Here is a 20870-nt window from a genome sequence, read left to right on the forward strand (position 1 = left end):
GCCTTTTGGCATTTGACCTCTGCTAGGTCAGCCTAGATGTTTGTGTTTTCTTTTGAAAAAAAAAACAACACTGAGATGAAATAGAGAAAATTATCCATGCAAGTTATGGTCTTGACTTGGGTAGAACAGAGAGGGAATCAGAATATTACATAATATGAATATCATCCATTGTGCTTGAAATTTAATGGTATTACCATCGCTGTATTCCCCACTATCAATATCCTCAGGTTGTCATAAACCAGAAACTGAATTGGACTAGACCTATAAGTGTAGGTCAGAGTCTAACAACACTGGAGAGAGTAAGTCACCTCCCAACTCCCCAGATGCTGTCCACCATTTACAAGGCACACTCCTCACTTGCCTGGATGGTGCTACCCCAACAACACTCAAGAATACCAGACAAAGCAACCCGCTTGATCGGTGCCACATCCACTCCCTCCACCACCGATGCTCAGTAGCAGCAGTGTGTTCCATCCACAAGATGGACTGCAGAAATTTATCAAGTCTCCTTAGGTAACCTTTTCCAAACTCATGACTTCTACTGCCTTGAAAGATAAGGGCCACAGATACAACACCCATATCTAAGCCACTTACCATCCTGACTTGGAAATATATCGGTGTTCCTTCAGTGTCACCGGGTCAAAATCCTGGAAGCTCCTCCCTAAGTGCATTGTGGGTCTATCTGCAGCATGTGGACTGCAGTGGTTCAATAAAGCAGCTCACCACCACCTTCTCAAGGGCAACTAGGGACAGGCAATAAATGCTGGCCCAGTCAGCGATGACCACATCTCATGATGACTAAAAACAAATGGTATCCGAGAAACAATCCTATGTAACCTCCTTTTATCTCAGTTAAAGTCTAGTGCCTCTGACAATTGACTAAATAAAGGGGCTCTTGATTTCTTACAAATGTTTGTAGTTACAAATAAGATCCCATATTAATATTAATTTTAAGGATCTGATATGTAATTGTTTGCTTATAATTATGAATAGCTATTTTATATTCTCTATATTGAAAGTTAGCCAGGGAAGACTTAAAGAGAAAGCTAAGAAGAGCCAGGAGGGGACATGAGAAGTCGTTGGCAGATAGGATCAAGGAAAGCCCTAAGGCTTTCTATAGCTATATCAGGAATAAAAGAATGACGATAGTAATATTAGGGCCAATCAAGCATAGTAGTGGGAAGTTGTGTGTTGAGTCAGAGGAGATAGGGAAACGCTAAATGAATACTTTTCATCAATGTTCACATTAGAAAAAGACAATGTGGTCAAGGAGAATACTGAGATACAGGTTACTAGAATAGATGGGATTGAGGTGCATAAGGAAGAGATGTTGGCAATTCTGGAAAGTGTAAGAATAGATAAGTCCCCTGGGCCGGATGGGATTTATCCGAGGATTCTTTGGGAAGCCAGGGAGGAGATTGCCGAGCCTTTGGCTTTGATCTTTATGTCATCATTGTCTACAGGAATAGTGCCAAAAGACTGGAGGATAACAAATGTTGTCCCCTTGTTCAAGAAGGGGAATAAAGTCAGCCCTGGAAATTATGGATCTGTGAGCCTTACTTCGGTTGTGGGTAAAGTGTTGGAAGATTTAGGATTTATAATAATCTCGAGATGAATAAGTTGATTAGGGATAATCAACACAGTTTTGTGAAGGGTAGGTCATGCCTCACAAACCTTATTGAGTTATTTGAGAATGTGACCAAGCAGGTGGATGAGGTTAAAGTGGTTGATGCTGTGTATTTGGATTTCAATAAGGCACTTGATAAGGTTCCCCATGATAGGTTATTGCAGAAAATATGGAAACATGAGATTGAGAGTCATTTAGCGGTTTGGATCAGAAATTGGCTAACTGAAGGAAGACAGAGGGTGGTGGTTGAGGGGGTTCAGTTACTAGTAGTGTACCTCAAGGATCTGTTTTGGGTCCACTGTTGTTTGTCATTTATATAAATTACCTGGATGAGGGCACAGAAGGATGGGTGAGTAAATTTGCAATTTCCTCAGATGGTGATGGCTAGCACAATGGGAAATAGCTTTAAATTAAGGGGTGATAGATATAGGACAGATGTCAGAGGTAGTTTCTTTACTCAAAGAGTAGTAGAGGTGTGGAACAGCCTGTCTGCAACAGTATTAGACTTGTCAACTTTAAGGGCATTCAAATGATCATTGAATCGGCATATGGATGAGAATGGAATAGTGTAAGTTAGATGGGCTTCAGATTGGTTCAACAATCAGGTTGTTGCAACATCAAGGGCTGAAGGGCCTGTACTGTGCTGTAATGTTCTATGTTCTATATTGTATTCTGACTTGTACACAAATCAACTTACAAATGGACTCAGGAATGAAACCCATTTGTAACCCCAGTAGTGCATGTATTGCTCCTCATTGTCAAGGAAGTCTGTGGTACAGGGGATATCGTGCCTGAGGCAGAAACTCTAGGTTTGAGTCCCATTTGAGAACCCTTGATATCCAAGTAAGCTGTCTTCATAACACATTCAAACAGATTGGGTATCAATCCAGAGATCCTTCTAACAAACAGTATGGTGGGGCAGTAAAGGTGGGTTGGGTTCCTGGTCAGCAACATAATGGGAAGAAGTTGGAATCTCCATCATTGCTATTGTAGCTCCAAGGTCTTCAGGACCCTGCTGGAATATTGCGATGATGTCACAGAGTTGCTCATCACTGCACATAAATAGCACAGTGTGGGTGGTGTTAAGATGATGGAGAAGCGTGTGGGTTGGATGAACTCGCATTAGGGGATAACATTTCTGGAATAGTGTACCACAAATTTAACTGGTAACAGTAAAATTATAGCCTGATATCTACCTGAATTCAGTGCATTGAAGTATTTAGTCTCAAGATGGAATACGCCACATTGTAAAGATGCACAAGCCTGAAGACAGTCTTTGACCTTTCCTTCTTTGCCACCAGTCTGTCTTGAATGCAAACTTATGGACTGGCATAAAACCAAACAACAAGAGTTGCCACAGTAACTCAAACCCCTGAATGATCTGCAACTCACCACTCATTGGCAAAGTTTAAAAATGAAGAGGAATCTTTGAGGTGGAATGAACTTTTAGTTTATGGCGTCATTCCTACTTCTGCTGCAGGTTTCAAATCCGATGGCAAGCAATCCCAGAGGAATGGAGAGCAAGGTTGGATCTATGCGTGGAGATGCTAGCCTTGGTGCTGGTTCTCTGTCTACATCCTTCCCATCAGCCCTGCTGTGGAGTTGGGCAATGGCACAAAACCAAATATTTAGCAGTCACGGAGGGCCAATTAAAGGACTCCAACTGGATGTTCTCAGTTCGCCTCCAGGTTAGCAGAGGGCTTAGAAGTCAACATGTTACTGCTGATAAAAGTTAAACTGTCATGGAAAACCAATCATTTGGGCCCTCTGCGGCACCATGGTAGTGTCCCTATTCCTGTAACAGGAGGCCTGGGTTCAAGTCCCACCTGCTCCAGTGGTGTGTAGGGGTAACAGCTTGATTAGAAAAATAAGTTAGATCAAAAAAATGTAAAACCAATCCTACGGCTCTTAGATAATTATATTCTCCAAAAGAGCCTAACTGTCCAGAAAACTGTAATTAAAGTGGTGGATGCTGTCAATGTGGTTGGATGTAACATGATTTGCTGAAGATAGATTGGAAATATAACAGCCTGTAACTGATTGATTCTTCTAGATTCTATTATCTCTTCATAACTTGGGTTAACAGCTGTAACCAAGTTGGTGCCCGTCTTACCAATTGATCTCAAATTTGTGAGTTTAAGCCTCGCATCTGAAACTTTGTACAGATATTGTATGCCTCTCCTCCCAATGCCACATTGAGGGAGTGCCACACTGTCAAAGGCGTCACCTTTCAGAGAAGCCTTTAAAGCAGGGTCCGATCTGCACTTTTTGCTGATCATGAAATGTCCCCCATGGCATTTTTTTTTCAAAGGAAATGAGGTGAGTTCTCTTAGATTTCCTGATCGTTAGAACGAGGTGCAGGAGCAGGAAATTCAGCCCCTTTTTGAGCCTGCTCTGCCATTCAATAAGATCATGGCTGATCTCATCTCGTTCGCAACTCCATCTTCCTGCCCGCTCCCATTACTCACTCAATTCTATGTTGATTCCTGAACTAGCATCACGAAAGCAGATTATCTAGTTATCCCTAAACTGTCATTTCTGCGATGTTTGAGGGTGCAGATTGCCTTTTTCAATTCACTCGTGGGACGTGTGCATTGCTGGCTGGGCCAGCATTTATTTCCCATCCCAGGTTGCCCTTGAAAAGGTGGTGGTGAGCTGCCTTCTCAAATTGTGACAGTAACTGTACTGTATTTCCTATGTTAGTGACTATGCTTTAGTACTTCTGTAATATCCTAATGAAAGGCACTACTTTTCGTTATTTATATAAACGTGAGCATAAGAGGTATAGGTAGTACGTTTGCAGATGAAACCAAAATTGGAGGTGTAGTGGACAGTGAAGAGGGTTACCTCAGGTTACAACAGGATCTTGATCAGATGGGCCAATGGGATGAGGAGTGGAAGATGGAGTTTAATTTGGATAAATGCGAGGTGCTGCATTTTGGGAAAGCAAATCTTAGCAGGACTTATACACTTAAGGGTAAGATCCATGGGATTGTTTCTGAACAAAGAGGTTCATAGCTCCTTGAAAGTATAGTCGCAGGTAGATAGGATAGTGAAGAAGGCATTTGGTATGCTTTCATTTATTGGTCAGAGTATTGAGTACAGGAGTTGGGAGGTCATGTTGCGGCTGTACAGGATATTGGTTAGGCCACTGTTGGAATATTGCGTGCAATTCTGGTCTCCTTCCTATCGGAAAGATGTTGTGAAACTTGAAAGGGTTCAGAAAAGATTTATAAGCATGTTGCCAGGCTTGGAGAATTTGAGCTATAGGGAGAGGTTGAATAGGCTGGGGTTATTTTCCCTGGAGCATCAGAGGCTGAGGGGTGACCTTACAGAGGTTTATAAAATCATGAGGGGCATGGATAGGATAAATAACAAAGTCTCTTCCTCAGATGGGGGAGTCCAGAGCTAGAGGGCATAGGTTTAGGGTGAGAAGGGAAAGATATAAAAGAGACCTAAGGGGCAACTTTTTCATGAAGTGGGTGGTACGGGTATAGAATGAGCTGCCAGAGGATGTGGTGAAGGCTGGTACAATTACAACATTTAAAAAGCGTCTGGATGGGAATATGAATAGGAAGAGTTTGGAGGGATATGGGGCTGGGAGCTGGCAGGTGGGACTAGATTGGGTTGGTTGGCATGGACGAGTTGGACCAAAGAGTCTATTTCCATGCTATACATCTCGATGACTCTCTGACACTGTATAAATGCAAGACCTTCTCTGTCTCTCGTACAATTTTTAGCATCCACTACAATAGACAGACTGGAGTATGGAGGTAATGTGTCTTTTGAACAGTGGCCTCTCTGACTGTGCAGTGCTCACTTAGATTGACAGAAGTATCAGAAGATTTCAGTGGGGAAACTTAATTTTTCTTTTCCAAAACCTAGGCGATGTCCGGAACGATATTTACGTCACTCTGGTCCAAGGAGAATTTGATAAACAGAACAAAACCACCCAGAAGAACGTTGAGGTTACGATGTGTGTCTGCGATGAAAAAGGAGATGTTATTCCGGTAAGATAACCTCAGAGCGCTGGAACCTATAACTCTCCATTGCAGGTTACCCAGTGAGTAGTGAGCCTTTAGAATTCTCTGCTACCGAAAGTAGTGGTGGCTGAAACATTGAATATTTTCTCGAAGAAGTTAGGTACGGTTCTTAAGGCTAAAGGAATCAAAGGGTATGGGGAGAAAGCAGGAACAGGACAGTATGTTGCAAGATCAGCCATGATCAGATTTAATGGTGGAGCAGGCTCGAAGGACCGAATGGCCTATTCCTGCTCCTATTTTCCATGTCAAGGGATGCTACTGTCGAGGCTTGCAATAGGCCAAGAGACTCGCTACTCGATGACTAGTCACAAATGATTGGTGCACAGTAGATTGGTGGGAATGACCAGTATCTATCACACGTCCGTCCTCACGCCTGGTCTCAAAAAAGGTAAATTATGATCATAGACTTTTATTGGGCAAGCCGACTATGTGGAGGTAAGATTCAGATCGGACATACCACCTGAAGAGCCTATTCCTGGTCCTATCTGGTTGGAATCTTCCACTCTGTCCTCTCCAACCCTATGAATTGAGGGAATGAAGTCCGCAAAGAATCATAGAACATAGAACATAGAACATAGAACAATACAGCACAGAACAGGCCCTTCGGCCCACGATGTTGTGCCGAACTTCTAACCTAGATTAAGTACCCATCCATGTACCTATCCAAATGCCGCTTAAAGGTCGCCAATGATTCCGACTCTACCACTCCCACGGGCAGCGCATTCCATGCCCCCACCACTCTCTGGGTAAAGAACCCACCCCTGACATCTCCCCTATACCTTCCACCCTTCACCTTAAATTTATGTCCCCTTGTACTGGTACCGGTATCAGTTGTACCGGTAGAGAGCAATGAACAATGCAATTGCTGTAAATCCAAAAGATATGGATTACTACAGTCTGTCGAGATAAAGGCTCCATTGAGAACTGCAAGCTTCCTACCTGGAATACTAGGACTAGCTGGGGCTCTGGGTAATGGTTGACAAGAAATGAAAGTGACTGCATCAACACTTGACAACAGTAAAAGCAGCTCATCAAGCATTGAGACGTATTAAAATTTCATTGCTGAGTTTGATTTGATTTGATTTGATTTATTAATGTCACGTCTACCGAGATACAGTGTAAAGTATTGTTTTGCGTGCTATCCAGACAAATCATACCTTACATAGTTACATCAGGGTAATAGAACACAATGCAGAATATAGTGTTACAGCTACAGACAAGGTGCAGAGAAAGATCAACTCAAATATAGAGTAATAGAGTCATACAGATGTACAGCATGGAAACAGACCCTTCGGTCCAACCTGTCCATGCCGACCAGATATCCCAACCCAATCTAGTCCCACCTGCCAGCACCCGGCCCATATCCCTCCAAACCCTTCCTGTTCATGGACCCATCCAAATACCTCTTAAATGTTGCAATATGAGAGATCTGTTCATAAGTCTGATAACAGCGGGGAAGAAGCTGTTCTTGAATCTTTTGGTACCTGTTTTCAAACTTTTATATCTTTTGCTTGACAAAAGTGGATGCAAGAGAATATAACCAGGAGGAATCTTTGATTATGTTGGCTGCTTTCCCAAGTCAACGAGAAGTGTAGATGAAGTGGATGGATGGAAGGTTGATTTTTGTGATGGACTGGGCTGTGTTCACAACTCTCTGTAATTTTTTATGTCCCTGAGCAGAGCAAGCTGTGATGCATCCAGATAGGATGCTTCGTATGGTGCATCTATAAAAATTGGTGAGAGTCATTGTGGACATGTTGAATTTCCTCAGCCTTTTGAGGAAGTAGAGGCGCTGGTGTACTTGCAACAGTAAGGTAGTCCTGCTACTGTGTAAATCAGTGACACTTTGAATGTTTTATATAGTTCTGGTCACCACAATAAAGAAAGGTTTACAGCTACTGAACAAATATAAGAACAAAGAACAAAGAAAATTTACAGCCCAGGAACAGGCCCTTCAGCCCTCCAAGCCTGAGCCAGTCCAAATTAACTGTCTAAACCTGTCACCCAATTCCTAAATATCTGTATCCGTCTGCTCCCCACCTACTCATGCATCTGTCCAGACGCATCTTAAATGAATCTACTGTGCCTGCCTCTACCACCTCTGCTGGCACCACGTTCCAAATGACCGCCTCCCTCTGTGTGAAGTACTTGCCGCGTGTATCCCCCTTAAACTTTCCACCTCTCACCTTGAAAGCATGACCTCTTGTTATTGAATCCCTCACTCTGGGAAAAAGCTTGTCTCTATCCACCCTGTCTATACCCTTCATGATTTTGTTAACCTCAATCAGGTCCCCCCTCAGTCCCCTTTTTTCTAATGAAAATAAATCTAACCTACTCAACCTCTCTTCATAGCTAGCACCTTCCATACCAGGCAACATCCTCGTAAACCTCCCCTGCACTCTCTCCAAAGCATCCACATCCTTTTAGTAATGTGATGACCAGAACTGTACACAGTATTCTAAATGTGGCCGAACCAATGTCTTATACAATTTTAACATGACTTGCCAGCTCTTATAAATCCTTTCTCTAGTTACCCATTTGCTTCTTATATAAGAATAAAATGCTTTGGGATTCTCCTTAATTCTGCTCGCTAAAGCTATTTCATGACCCCTTTTAGCCCACTTGATTCCTCATTTAAGACTTGTCCTACTCTTCCGATATTCTTCCAGGGCCCATTCTGTTCTCAGCTGCCTAGACCATGTGACTTCACTTTCTCCATTAGTCTACCATGGGGAACCTTATCAAACGCCTTACTAAAGTCCATGTATATGACATCTATAGCCCTGTCTTCATCTGTCAACTTGGTCACTTCCTCGAAGAACTCTATTAAGTTGGTAAGGCACTATCTACCCCGCACAAATCCATGTTGCCTATCACTGATAAGCCCATTCTTTTCTAAATATAAATAGGTCCTATCCATCAGTACCTTTTCCAGCAACTTTCCCACCAATGACATCAGGCTCACTGGTCTGTAGTTACCTGGAATATCCCTACTACCCTTCTTGTACAGGGGGACAACATGAGCAACCCTCCAATCCTCCGGCACCTCACCTGTATTTAAGAATGCCACAAAGATATCTCCAGCTATTTCCTCTCTCGCCTCCCTCAGCAACCTGGGATAGATTCCATCCGGTCCTGGGGATTTGTCCACCGTAATAACCTCTAGTCTACCCAACACATCTTCCCTACTTATGCCAACGTGATCCAGACTAATCAAACTTTTATCTCTAATCTCAACATTCATCATGTTCCTCTCGTCAGTGAACACTGACGCAAAGTAATCATTCAGAATCTCACCCATTCTTTCAGATTTGACACACAACCTTCCTTCATTATCCTTTAGTGGACCAATCCTTTCTCTAGTTACCCATTTGCTTCTTATATAAGAATAAAATGCTTTGGGATTCTCCTTAATTCTGCTCGCTAAAGCTATTTCATGACCCCTTTTAGCCCACTTGATTCCTCATTTAAGACTTGTCCTACTCTTCCGATATTCTTCCAGGGCCCATTCTGTTCTCAGCTGCCTAGACCATGTGACTTCACTTTCTCCATTAGTCTACCATGGGGAACCTTATCAAACGCCTTACTAAAGTCCATGTATATGACATCTATAGCCCTGTCTTCATCTGTCAACTTGGTCACTTCCTCGAAGAACTCTATTAAGTTGGTAAGGCACTATCTACCCTGCACAAATCATCCCTGGCCAGCAATGCAACTCCACCCTCTCTTTTACTTCCCTCCCTGTCCTGTCTGAAGCGTCTATATCCAGGAATATTTAATGGCCAATCATCATGCCCTTCCTTCAACCAAGTCTCTGTGATTGCAATAACGTCATGCTCCCAGGCACCAATCCAAGACCTAAGTTCATCTGCCTTACACACTATACTCCTTGCATTAAAGCAGATGCATTTCAGGCCACCAGTTTTTTTGCACTCATCTGCTCTCTGCCTACTCTTCCCTTTATTAATGCTATCTTCATAATTCTTACAGTCTCCAGTCTCCACCTCGCTGTTTTCTCTTCTGGTTCCCAACCCTCTGCCATATTAGTTTAAAACCTCCCCAACAGCAGAATTATATTTGCAGATACATTCTATTTTCCTTAAAAAGCACACAATCTGCAGGCAGTTAACACAGGCAGTCAATATTTTATAAATTCCTACTTTTGAACTAGAACCAGTCTGACTCAAGATTGGGATACAGACAGACTCTAACATCACACCTTTAATGCATTGTCTGAGCTGATTCGTCACCTTTTGTTGTAAAACTTTAAGTTATTTTGAGAACGTGACTTAAAAGAAGTTCTGGGATTTACATATTAATGAACTGAAACCTGCAACCCATTCTAAAAGATGAAAGGACTTAATAGCAATCTAGGTTTGTTCAATATATCATTTCAGTTGCATGACACTGTAATATTTTGCTATAAATTCTGCATCTTATGGTCCTGCTCTGCAGCTTCCTGACGAAAGAGCAGCGCTCCGAAAGCTAGTGCTTCCAAATAAACCTGTTGGACTATAACCTGGGGTTGTGTGATTTTTAACTTTGTCCACCCCAGCTCAACACCGGTTCCTCCACATTGTAAATCGTGGAGGCATTCACTGACAAAGATAGATTGAAAGATTCTCAGGGGAGCAGCTGTAAGAAGCTATTTCACTTTGTCCGGTGCAATGCAACAAGAGGACATGGACACTGCATGAATGAGACGGAAATTCTGAAAGTAATCTATGAGGAATGTTTCAGTGAGAAAGCAGCCTTTGGAGCAGTTGTCCGAGGGCGATGGTTTCTGCAGTTATCATAAATTCATTTAGATGCAAATTGGATAGATTTCTATTTGAAAAGCACATGTTGGGTTTTAGTACGTGGGTAGTTTGAGGTATGGCGTTAGCTATGTGCAGCATGCTTATGAGGAACAGAAACCCTCAACTGTAGGAAACACAGCAGTCTCTTTACACACCGCATTGTCCCTCGATCAGCAATGAGATAGTAACCGGCTCATCTGCTTCAGTGATATTGATTGAGAAAAGTAGCACCATCTGTCAGGAGTTTCCGGGTTGGGCCACAATTCCCAGCATTCAGACCACATGCTGAGCCTGTGGTCTTTGTGCAGCCAGCCCACTATTAGAAATAGTCCATGCTGACCAGATATGTTAACCTAATCTAGTCCCATTTGCCAGCACTTGGCCCATATCCCTCTCAACTTTTCCTATCCATATACCCATCCAGCTGCCTTTTAAATGTTGTAATTGTACCAGCCTCCACCACTTCCTCTGGCAACTCATTCCATGCACGCATCATCCTCTGTGTGAAAAAGTTGCCCCTTAAATAGTAGACTCGCCACCTTTAAGGGCATTTTAATGATCATATAGACATATAGACGAAAATGGGTCGGTTAGGTGGGCTTCAGATCGGTTCCACAGGCCAACGTAACATTGAGGGCTGAAGGGCCTGTACTGTGCTGTAATGTTCTATGTTCTTAAGTCCCTTTTAAATCTTTCATCTCTTACCCTAAGTCTGTGCCCTCTAGTTTTGAACTCCCCTATCCCTGGGAAAAAGACCTTGACTATTCACCCTATCCACGTCCCTTATTATTTTCTAAACTTCTGTCAGGTCACCCCTCAGCCTCCGACACTCCAGGGAAAACAGCCACAGCCTGTTCAGTCTCTCCCTGTACCAAAAAACCCTCTAATCCTGGCAACATCCTTGTAAATCTTTTCTGAACCCTTTTAAGTTTAACAGCATCTTTCCTATAGCAGGGAGACTAGAATTGAACACAGATCAAGGGGATATAGTTATAAAACAAAGGGTCTCCCATTTAAGACCAAGATGAAGGGAATTTCTCCTCCCAGAGGATTATTAGTTTTTGACTTTTGTTCCTCAATTAAAAGTGGTTATGAAATATGCTCAAGGCTGAGTTACATAGACTTTTGGTTGACAAAGAGTCGAGGTTTATGCAGGACAGACAGGAGAATGGTTTCAAGACCATGATTAGACCTTATGGCATGGTACAGCAGGCTTGTCGGGCCGAATGGCCTATTCTTGCTCCTGCGTCATGTTCTTTTGACAATGTCAATACTCTTTTTCAAAGTTGTGCTTTGAGCTAAATGAGAGGACAAATGGGATCTTAGTTTAAAAACTCATCCTAAAGATGGAACGTCTAACAATGCAGCCTGTCCCCTCAGGCTGCGATGGGACTCTCAGTTCAGTGTTTCTTTCAATTGTTCAGGGAATGTGGTTATTGCTGGCTGGGCCAGAATTTATTACCCACCTCTGATTGGCCTGGAGAAAGTGGCGGTGGGTTACCTTTTTGAAACAAGGAAGTCTATTTCATGGAGGTACACCCACACTGCTGTTCGGATGGGAATTTCAGGATTTTGACTCAGAGACGTTGAAGGATTGGTGATATATTTCCAAATCAGGATGGTGTGCGGCTTGGGAAAGGGAGTTTGTAGGTATGGTGTTCCCATATATCTGCTGCCCTTGCCTTTCGAGGTAGTGGTGGTTGTGATTTAGAAGGAGACTTGGTGATTTTATATTGTATGGTACACACTGTTGCTACTGGGCATTGGTGATGCAGGGAGTGGATGCTTGTGGATGTGGTGCAGTCAAGCGGGCTGCTTTTGTTCTGTGTGCTGTCATGATTCACAAACGCTGTTGGAGCTGCACCCATCACACTCCTGTGTATTCCATCACACTCCTGACTTGTGCCTTGCAGATGGTGGAGAAGCTTTGGGAGACTGGAGGTGAATTACTCACCGCAGTATTCTTAGCCTCTGACCTGCTCTTGGAACCACTGTGTTTATATTGGCAAGTCCAGCTGAGTTTCTGGTCAATGGTAATCCGCAGGATGTTTTTCGTGGTGGATCACTAGTGGTAATACCACTGAATATCAAGGAGTGATCGTTTTCTGTCGTTGATTGCCTGACATTGGTGTGGAGTGAATGTGTCCTATGAATGTTAATTGTCACTTGTCCGCACAAACCTGGATTAAGTCTAGGGTCCAGTTTGACCTGGGTTGCTTCAGTATTTGAGGAGTTGTGAATGGTGCTGAATATGGCACAATCGTCAATGAACATCCCAGTTCTGACCTTGTGATAGAGACAACGTTGTTGCTGAAGCAGCTGAAGCTGATTGGAGCAAATTACTGCAGATGCTGGAATCTGTACTGAAAACAATAATGCTGGAGATCAGATTCAGTGAATCCCTATCTCACTGCCACAACACCGTGACCTCCTCAGTCCTCTAGCTCTTTGAACACACGTTGAAACAAACTCGCTGCGGAGATCACAGTGGGGCAGGCAGCATCCTTGGAGAGAGAGCAAGGTAACACTTCAAGTCTAGATGACTCTTCATCAGAGCTGATGATGGTTGGGCCGAGGACACTACGCTGAGGAGCTCCTGCAGAGATATCCTGGAGCTGAGATGACTGACCTCAGACAACCACCACCATCTTCCTATGTGCCAGGTATGACCCTGACCAATGGAGCCTTTTCCCTCAGTTTCCCAGTTCAACTTTCAATTTTGCAATCAAGTGTTTGAAGTAACAGATGAACCCATTACATTCTGCCTCAGTGTCACATCTGAACCCCACTATGGGCCAAAGCTCAGTGTGCTTTGTCATGAAGAAAGTTGTTTTTTTTATTTCCATGCTGTCAGTCTCCACCTCACAAGTGCCAAGAAAGAAAGAGGTATTGCCTGTTATAATGTCTGAGGGGATGTTATCTCTCCAAGCAGTTTGTCGTTATTAAAATACAACCTGTCGTCTCTCTATAAGTAATGTCATTATTGCAGCCTCACATGAATATCACACTGTGCTTTCTCAAAAAGTAATCAATTTTACCACCCACTCCAGACATATTATTAATGAAGTACTTCTAGCATGGACTGGCACTAGATGGAACTTTTATCTCAAAACGATATAGCGAGCAGTATTAATCATTTGTGAAAAGTGTGGCTTTGTTGAAATTGCTGCTCTAATTTTTGAAAAAATGTCTCTTGCTCTCCAATGCCCAGAATGCCATATGCCAAGGGGCCGGCGATAAACCTGTCACTTACTACCAATCAGTCGTTTACTACCAGCTCAAGCAACAGCGCTGGATGGAGACTGTCAAGGTCAGTGAATGCTTCATGTTAACTCCATCCTGATTGGAGATCTAAACCAGAGCAAGGAAGCTGGACACAGAGTACAATGTGGAAGGTTCAAAGAGCTGCTTAACATGTTTACATGGTAAAATGAGAGGGTAGGAGAATAGGAATGAACCCACAGCATAAACTCCACAGATGCCGCCTGAAGTGCTGGGTATTTCTAGTGTTTTGTGTTTTTATTTCAGAAGAGTGTGTGTGTGTGAGAGAGAGAGAGAGAGTGTGAGTGGTGGCATGTTTGTGTAAGGGGATGGGATGTTATGGGGCAACTCCCATCACCATCCCACCTACCCTTCCCCCAGCCCCAAACCCCCTCCCTTATTTATTTCTCAGCTCCCTTCTCCCTCCCCAGCCCTGCTGAAGGGTCCCAAGCCGAAACGTCGACCCTCCTGCTCCTCCGATGCTGCCTGATCTGCTGTGTCTTTGCAGTCCAACACTTTTTATCGAATCTGACTTCCAGTTTCTGCAGTCCTTACTATCTGCTTGCTCCCTCCAGCTAAAATATCGGCTGCCCCATCCCCACTGAATGGTGAGACTTGGTGTTAAATTGCTTTGTGCTGAGGCCTCCTCTCCTCTCTTTCCCTTGAAATGAGGCCCTTCTACACCTACCCTCACCCCTGCTGGCCCACTGGATGGCTAGTGGCTTCTTTGTCTCAACAGCACCCACCTGCCTTAGTGGTCTCTACTGGGACTGCAGCCATTGCCACCATAAAGTGGAGCTAAGGTAGGACTGGGGTCACCCACCTTAATGATGGATGGTGAGGGGCATGAGTCTTGGATCAGTTGAAGTCTTAAAGAGATGGCCTTAGGAAATAAGACCCTCCCTATGCCCAACACCAGCCGATGCAACTATAATTGCTCAGGCTCCCCCTATGGCGTGGGCTACCCTACCCACCCACCCTCCCTTCCCTGAAGTCGGTGATGGATAAGTGTGGGATGGGGTGGGGTGGGGGTGAGGGTCAACTCAGGCCCAGAATTGGCTGTCATTTATCCACTTAGGAATCTCAAATGGCCCAAAGGCTAGTGGCTGACCCAGCACTTCTCCTTGTTTCCCCATGAGACAGCGACAGGTGGCTAGGTGGAGGGACCCTGTTAGATTTATGTGGTACTCAACACTCTTATTTAAGGCAGTGTCCAGAATTAAAAAAAACAGTAAAATTAGTGAATGAGATACACCTTAAAGTGGAGTTTCGGTATCAATCATAGAATCCTAACAGTGCAGAAAGAGGCCATTCAGCCCATCAAGTCCTCACTGACCCTCTGCAGAGCATCTCACCAGCACCCAGCCCCTGCCCCCATAGCCCCACAATTGCCATGGCTAATTCATCTAGCCAGTACATCCCTGGACACTAAGGGCAAGTTAGCATGGCCAATCAACCTAACCTGCAAACCTTGGAATTGTGGGAAGAAACTGGAGCACCCAGAGGGAACGCGAGCAGATGTGGGGGGAATGTGCAAACTCCACACAGACAGTCACCTGAGGGTGTGTGTGTGTGTGTGTGTGTGTGTGTGTGTGTGTGTGTGTGTGTGTGTGTGTGTGTGTGTGTGGTTCGTTGAAAGGGAATTAATTCTGCATCCATTGAGACCAATTTAAACAACAGGATCTATATACCATAGTCTAGCATTTCCCTTCACTTGTAATGTTTTCAAATCAACGCAATATCAACCAGGCCTCTGGATTACAATTCAGCTGACATTACCAGCACACCACTATGCACTGACTGCCCTTATTGTAATGCATTGTCCATTTATTTGGTAAGCAATCTTGGGTGAGTATTATATGTGGGCAACAAAATACATCATGCCTGTTTTGTATCTCTGCCCATATCACCCTTCACCTTGTGCATTCGTCCTAAACATATAGAGTATTGCAAAATACAAATTCACATGTTCAAGTGAAAATCAATACATTTTCAGAAGACTATCGGTTGCTCTCTCATTAGAATTACTTTTAGTGGAAATGAGGAAGACTTTTTTCTCTCAAAGGGTCTTCTCCTTTTGATTTTCCTACCACAGAGAGCAGTGGAGGCTGAATCATTGATTATATTCCATCTTGAGTGAGATAGATTTTTGATTGACAATGGACAAATGGTTCTGGGAGCTGGGGGAGGTGGGGGACTGTATGCAAAAAAGTGGAGTTAAAGCTGCAATCAGATACAGCCTTAATCTGATTGAAAGATTCAAAAGGACAAATGATCTACTCTTCCTCCGATTTCATATATTCTTATGTTCAATGTCCAACTTGTAACTCTCATCCCCTCCAGTGCCCACTCTGTGTTTGGCTCCACTGCATGGACAGGTGGTAGAATTTGGCTTTTCCCAAACATCTATCTTTGCCAATCAGCTGGCCATGGGGGAACTGGCAGTTGATCTTGAAAAGCAGTATGATGGGTTTCCAGTGGGCCAGCACCTTTTGTCCATCTCGTCTGATCCCTCAACACTTCTGAAATCTCAACCTTTAATGGGTCCTCAGCTCTCACCTTCGGGGTGCTCCATCCTGTTCACGTGTTCTGGAGGCATGGCCCATATCAGAATTAGGATAGAGATAGGTGGAAGCTGGAGCTCGTGGTGCCACCAGCCCTCAGGTGATTATGCTGTCCAGAAGTACAAAGCCCACATTGACCCACCCCACGTATGGTGGAGTCTGCAGGTAACACATGGACCCTAGCAGCAATCTCAGAGAGCAACGAAATGGAGTTGAAGAAGGTCATGCTTGCTCCGAAGAGATCATCCACCATCCATACGGTGGCTCAGTGGTCAGCACTGCTGCCTCACAGCACCAGGGACCTGGGTTCGATTGCACCCTTGGATGACTGTCTGTGTGGAGCTTGCATGTCCTCCCTACGTCCATGTGGGTTCCCTCCAGGTGCTCCAGTTTCCTCTGATAACCCAAAGATCTGCAGGTTAGGTAGATTGGCTATGCAAAAAGAAAATGGGTTTTAGTGTCCAGGGACATATAGGTTAGATGGGTTAGTCATGGTTAAAAACTGGGATGGGGTCAGGTGGAAATGTGGATCTAGAGCTCTTCAGAGGGTCAGTGCAAACTTGATGGGCTGAATGGCCTATTTCTGGACAGTAGGGATTCCATGATTCTGAGAAGAACATCACAAAACCCAAGAGGGAGAAGATTAGGAAATGAACAATTATCATTATACCTAGTAATTAATCTATGATGAGACTCTAGGTAAGGTGACAAATGTGGAATGTTCAGGTGTTTTCAATGTTACTGCTAAGATTTTGACAGATTGTGATGTTTTATGAAAGATGGATTTATATGGTATGTGGGAAAAACACAATTTGGCATTTACATAGTGCCATCCACAGCCTCAAAACATCCCAAGATGCTTTATACTAATAAATACCTTGAAGTGTAGTCATTGCTACAGTGCACAGCATCTGGTTTGTAGTCCAGAAAGCTCCCACAAATAGGGAGATGATAATGTTCAGACAGTCTGTATTGCTGATGTTGGTCAGGCCATCAGGAAGATTGCTCCTATTCTTCCAGCCAATGGCAGTGGAATCTTTTCCATGAGCCCAATAGATTCTATATTTAGTGTCTCATCCAAAAGATGTGCTCTGTGAAGGTGAGGTGCTGCCTCATTGTGATCCTGGAGTGACAGCCTGAATCTGATATCCGCTCACTACCAAGGTACATCTTCAGTCGAAACTTGCATGAGATGCATATGTTTCTTCTGTTTGACATCAGTATTTACTGTGGAAAAAGACATAGAAGCATAGGGAAATACAGAACAACCTTGATCATCCAAATGAGATGATGAGCAAGGAGTATTTTGTTCAGATAACTGATTGTTCGGATAACTGATAACTTTTTTACAAGACCTTGAGATCTTGTTCGGAAAATCCAAAATTTGGATAATTGTTGTTTGGATAACCGAGGTTATTCTGTAAATAGTGATGTCTTGAAAGAGTTTGTGTCACTTGCTGATTTCTTCTCTGTAAAAGCAACAGATTAACTCTGTCTAACTGAGGCAAAATTAACTTTTTCTGCCTTGACTCACAACCTATTGAGAAACATTCATGTCCACTGTGTAAAGAAACAGACTGGAGTCACACTTTACACATTGTGTAGCTGTACTCTCCCTGCCCTGACACCACGCTGTCTGCTACTTCAGTTCATTTTCTTTCTGGTGTCTGAGTGAATGGTGTAACAGGTTCCCTCCCCAGGCCGGTCTTCAGGTCAGGACGTGTGCTCGTTCACAGACTCGACCTGACGAGCTGCATTTCTGAATTCAGTTGTTAAGTGTCAGCCCACTGTTTCACAGGCTTAGGCCTTCACCCGATACTGGGAGATGCTTCGTCAATAAGCAGACTGGAAATGGGGGCTGCCATCCTCTATCGAGAAACACCAGGGGGTCTCTGACTCTGATCTATTATTGTGCTGCTGGTCAGGAAAGAGGCAGCCAAATGCGTTCTCTCACTCACACCCTCTAACCTTAAACAGTACAAATTAAAACAAGAAATATGAATAGAGGTAGGTGATATAACCAGTTGAATCTACTCTGCGGTTCCGTCAGATCATCTTGAGTTCAACGCTTTATCTCCTGATTCCAACAGAATCGAAAAGAATTTACATGCCCCTTGTGAAACATCAGAGTCAATTTAAGAGTAAATACTAAGAGCAAGAACAGATTATTACTTTAACTACACACTGTTAACACAAAGGATAATCGTTAGGACACACTCTGATGAACACATGAAGAACACTGGTTGGGGGGAGGCAGGTGCTAATGTCACTGTGCTGGTCATCCAGAATCCCTGGCTAATGTTTGAGGACTTTGGTTTGACCTTGACAGATAATGAAATATATATTCAATAAAAATCTGGAATAAAAAGCCAGCCTAATGCTGAATGTTGATTGTAGTAAAAACACATCCAGTTCACAAATATCCTTTTGGGGATGGAAATCTGCTGTCAGTATTATGTAGTTGAAGTAGTAATGTACTTGCTCAAAGTATTTACTTTTAAATTGACCCTGATGTTTCACAAGGGGCAATTGTATCTTGGATACAATGTTACTAATACATAATAAGTCACCATAGTCCCATTTTCTCATTAGATGATTAGTGGTTGTTTAACCTGAGGGTTACCACACTTCAGGCAAAGGGAGAGGTTGAGAAGGAGAGTCCTTCATAGTGACCTCAGCTGTTGTGGGAGTTGAACCTACATTGTTGGTGTTACTCTGCATTGCAAAGCAACTATTCAGCTGACTGAGCTAACCAACCTTGCAACAAGTTGAATTGATGTTTCTGCTTGGTTCAGAACTAGCTATCATGTTCACATGTTAAGTGAACGTGATATTCACTGTATCGCAGAAACACAATGCTTCAATAGTAAGTATTACGCCTTTATTTTTAAACCAAGATTGAACCCACTTCTGACAATGTGAACATCTTTCTCTACTTGACTAACAGTAGCTTGACCAACATCTAAAGAAGGACTGGTGGCAGTGTATCTGTTGATAATATGTTGCTAGATGTGGCAACCAATATTATAACAACCACGAGCCCTGTTCAGAACTCACTATGCAGAGGCAAATATCCTCTCAGAAATGATTCTGTTACTTTCTCAATGTTTTATAGGTTTCAGTAAATCACCAATCATCTGTAAACAGCAGGTTCCTTTTACTCATTCTGTTCAATCTCTCCTCCTTGGTGAATCATATCCCAGGATTTCATGTGTTGCACTCCCTTCAAAGCAAAACTATCCTTCCTTAGGTATAGACACTAAAACTGTGGCCTAGGTTTATCCTTGCGAGGGTCACAGCACAATGTCCTTAATCATGTATTCAACCTCAGTTACAATACAGACCAACATACGACTATCTTCTGACAATAGCTGACTGGTAGGGCAACACGGTGGCTCAGTGATTAGCACTGATGCCTCACAGCACCAGGGTCCCAGGTTCAATTCCAGCCTCGGGTGACTGTGTGTGTGAGAAGTTTGCACATCCTCCCCAAGTCTGTGTGGGTTTCCTCGCACAGTCAAAAGATGTGCAGTTCAGGTGAATTGGCCGTGCTAAATTGCCCATAGTGTTCGGTCCATCATTCAGAGGGAAAGGGGTCTGGGTGGGTTACTCTTCGGAGGGTCGGTGTGGACACGTTGGGCCAAAGGGCCTGTTTCAACACTGTAGGGAATCTAATCATACTGCAAGGGAACTTTCTGAGTTGCATGCTCACCTCAAAAATGGGCTTCCAATCTCCCTTTCTGCCTGTGAATCCAAGAGGATAGTGTAGAAGGAACTGTCACAAGTCCAGCATTTCCCCTCAGTCTGAGGAACCTATTGGAGCTTTATCGTGCAGTGTAGAGCTTTTCTTCTTCTTTGTTCCTGACAATTCCCCTGGATTTTAATGGATGGATACAAACAGGGGTCAAATATAATTTGCCAGCTCTGCCAACATATTAAGGATAAATTCACTGCCACCACTCTTTTTTGGTATTAATTTCTGGTGTTCTTCCTTCTTTCCTCTTCCTGATTATTCCCTATATATTTATGGATGGATAATTATCCCAAGGTTTCATTAAATCCTCAGGTCTTGCAATTATTCCAGATATTATTCAGGGAGGTCACTACTCTTGGGGAGAAAAGAACAGTATTTTGCATTTTTATAGTGTCTTTAATGAAGCGAATCATTACAGCATTTGCAAGGAGTATTGTCAAACAAAACTTAACACCAAGGGTGTTATTAATCCAATATCTGGGTTCAAGTCCACCTCAGGGACTAGGAGTCATACATCCATAGAGCTGTACAGCACAGAAACAGATTCTTTGGTCCAACTCCTCCATGCTGATCAGATATCTTAAATTAATCTAGTCCCACCTGCCAGCACTTGGCCCATATCCCCCTCACCATCCCCCCAGACCTACCCCTCTCTGAGGATGAAAGATCAGTCCTCAGCAGAGGCCTCACCTTCATTCCCCTACGCTCTCGGATTAATGAGTTCAACACACGGCGTGACATCGAACAATTCTTCCGCCGCCTTCGCCTCCGCACCTACTTCTTTAACCAAGACTCTCGCCCACCCTCTGACGACCCCTTCTC

The 20870-nt window shown here is 43.5% G+C and overlaps 1 protein-coding gene across 1 annotated transcript in view; it reads left to right on the forward strand.

Moving 5' to 3' along the window:
• LOC122553785 (dedicator of cytokinesis protein 2-like) overlaps nt 1-20870 on the forward strand; it is a 1227980-nt gene that overhangs the window by 233726 nt on the left and 973384 nt on the right. Inside the window, exons 14-15 of the mRNA XM_043698147.1 lie at nt 5513-5637; nt 13681-13779. Of these exons, the coding sequence (XP_043554082.1) occupies nt 5513-5637; nt 13681-13779 (224 nt within the window). The remainder of the gene's footprint in view (nt 1-5512; nt 5638-13680; nt 13780-20870) is intronic.

The sequence above is a fragment of the Chiloscyllium plagiosum genome, chromosome 1 (assembly GCF_004010195.1).
Source record: "Chiloscyllium plagiosum isolate BGI_BamShark_2017 chromosome 1, ASM401019v2, whole genome shotgun sequence".
NCBI lineage: Eukaryota > Metazoa > Chordata > Chondrichthyes > Orectolobiformes > Hemiscylliidae > Chiloscyllium > Chiloscyllium plagiosum.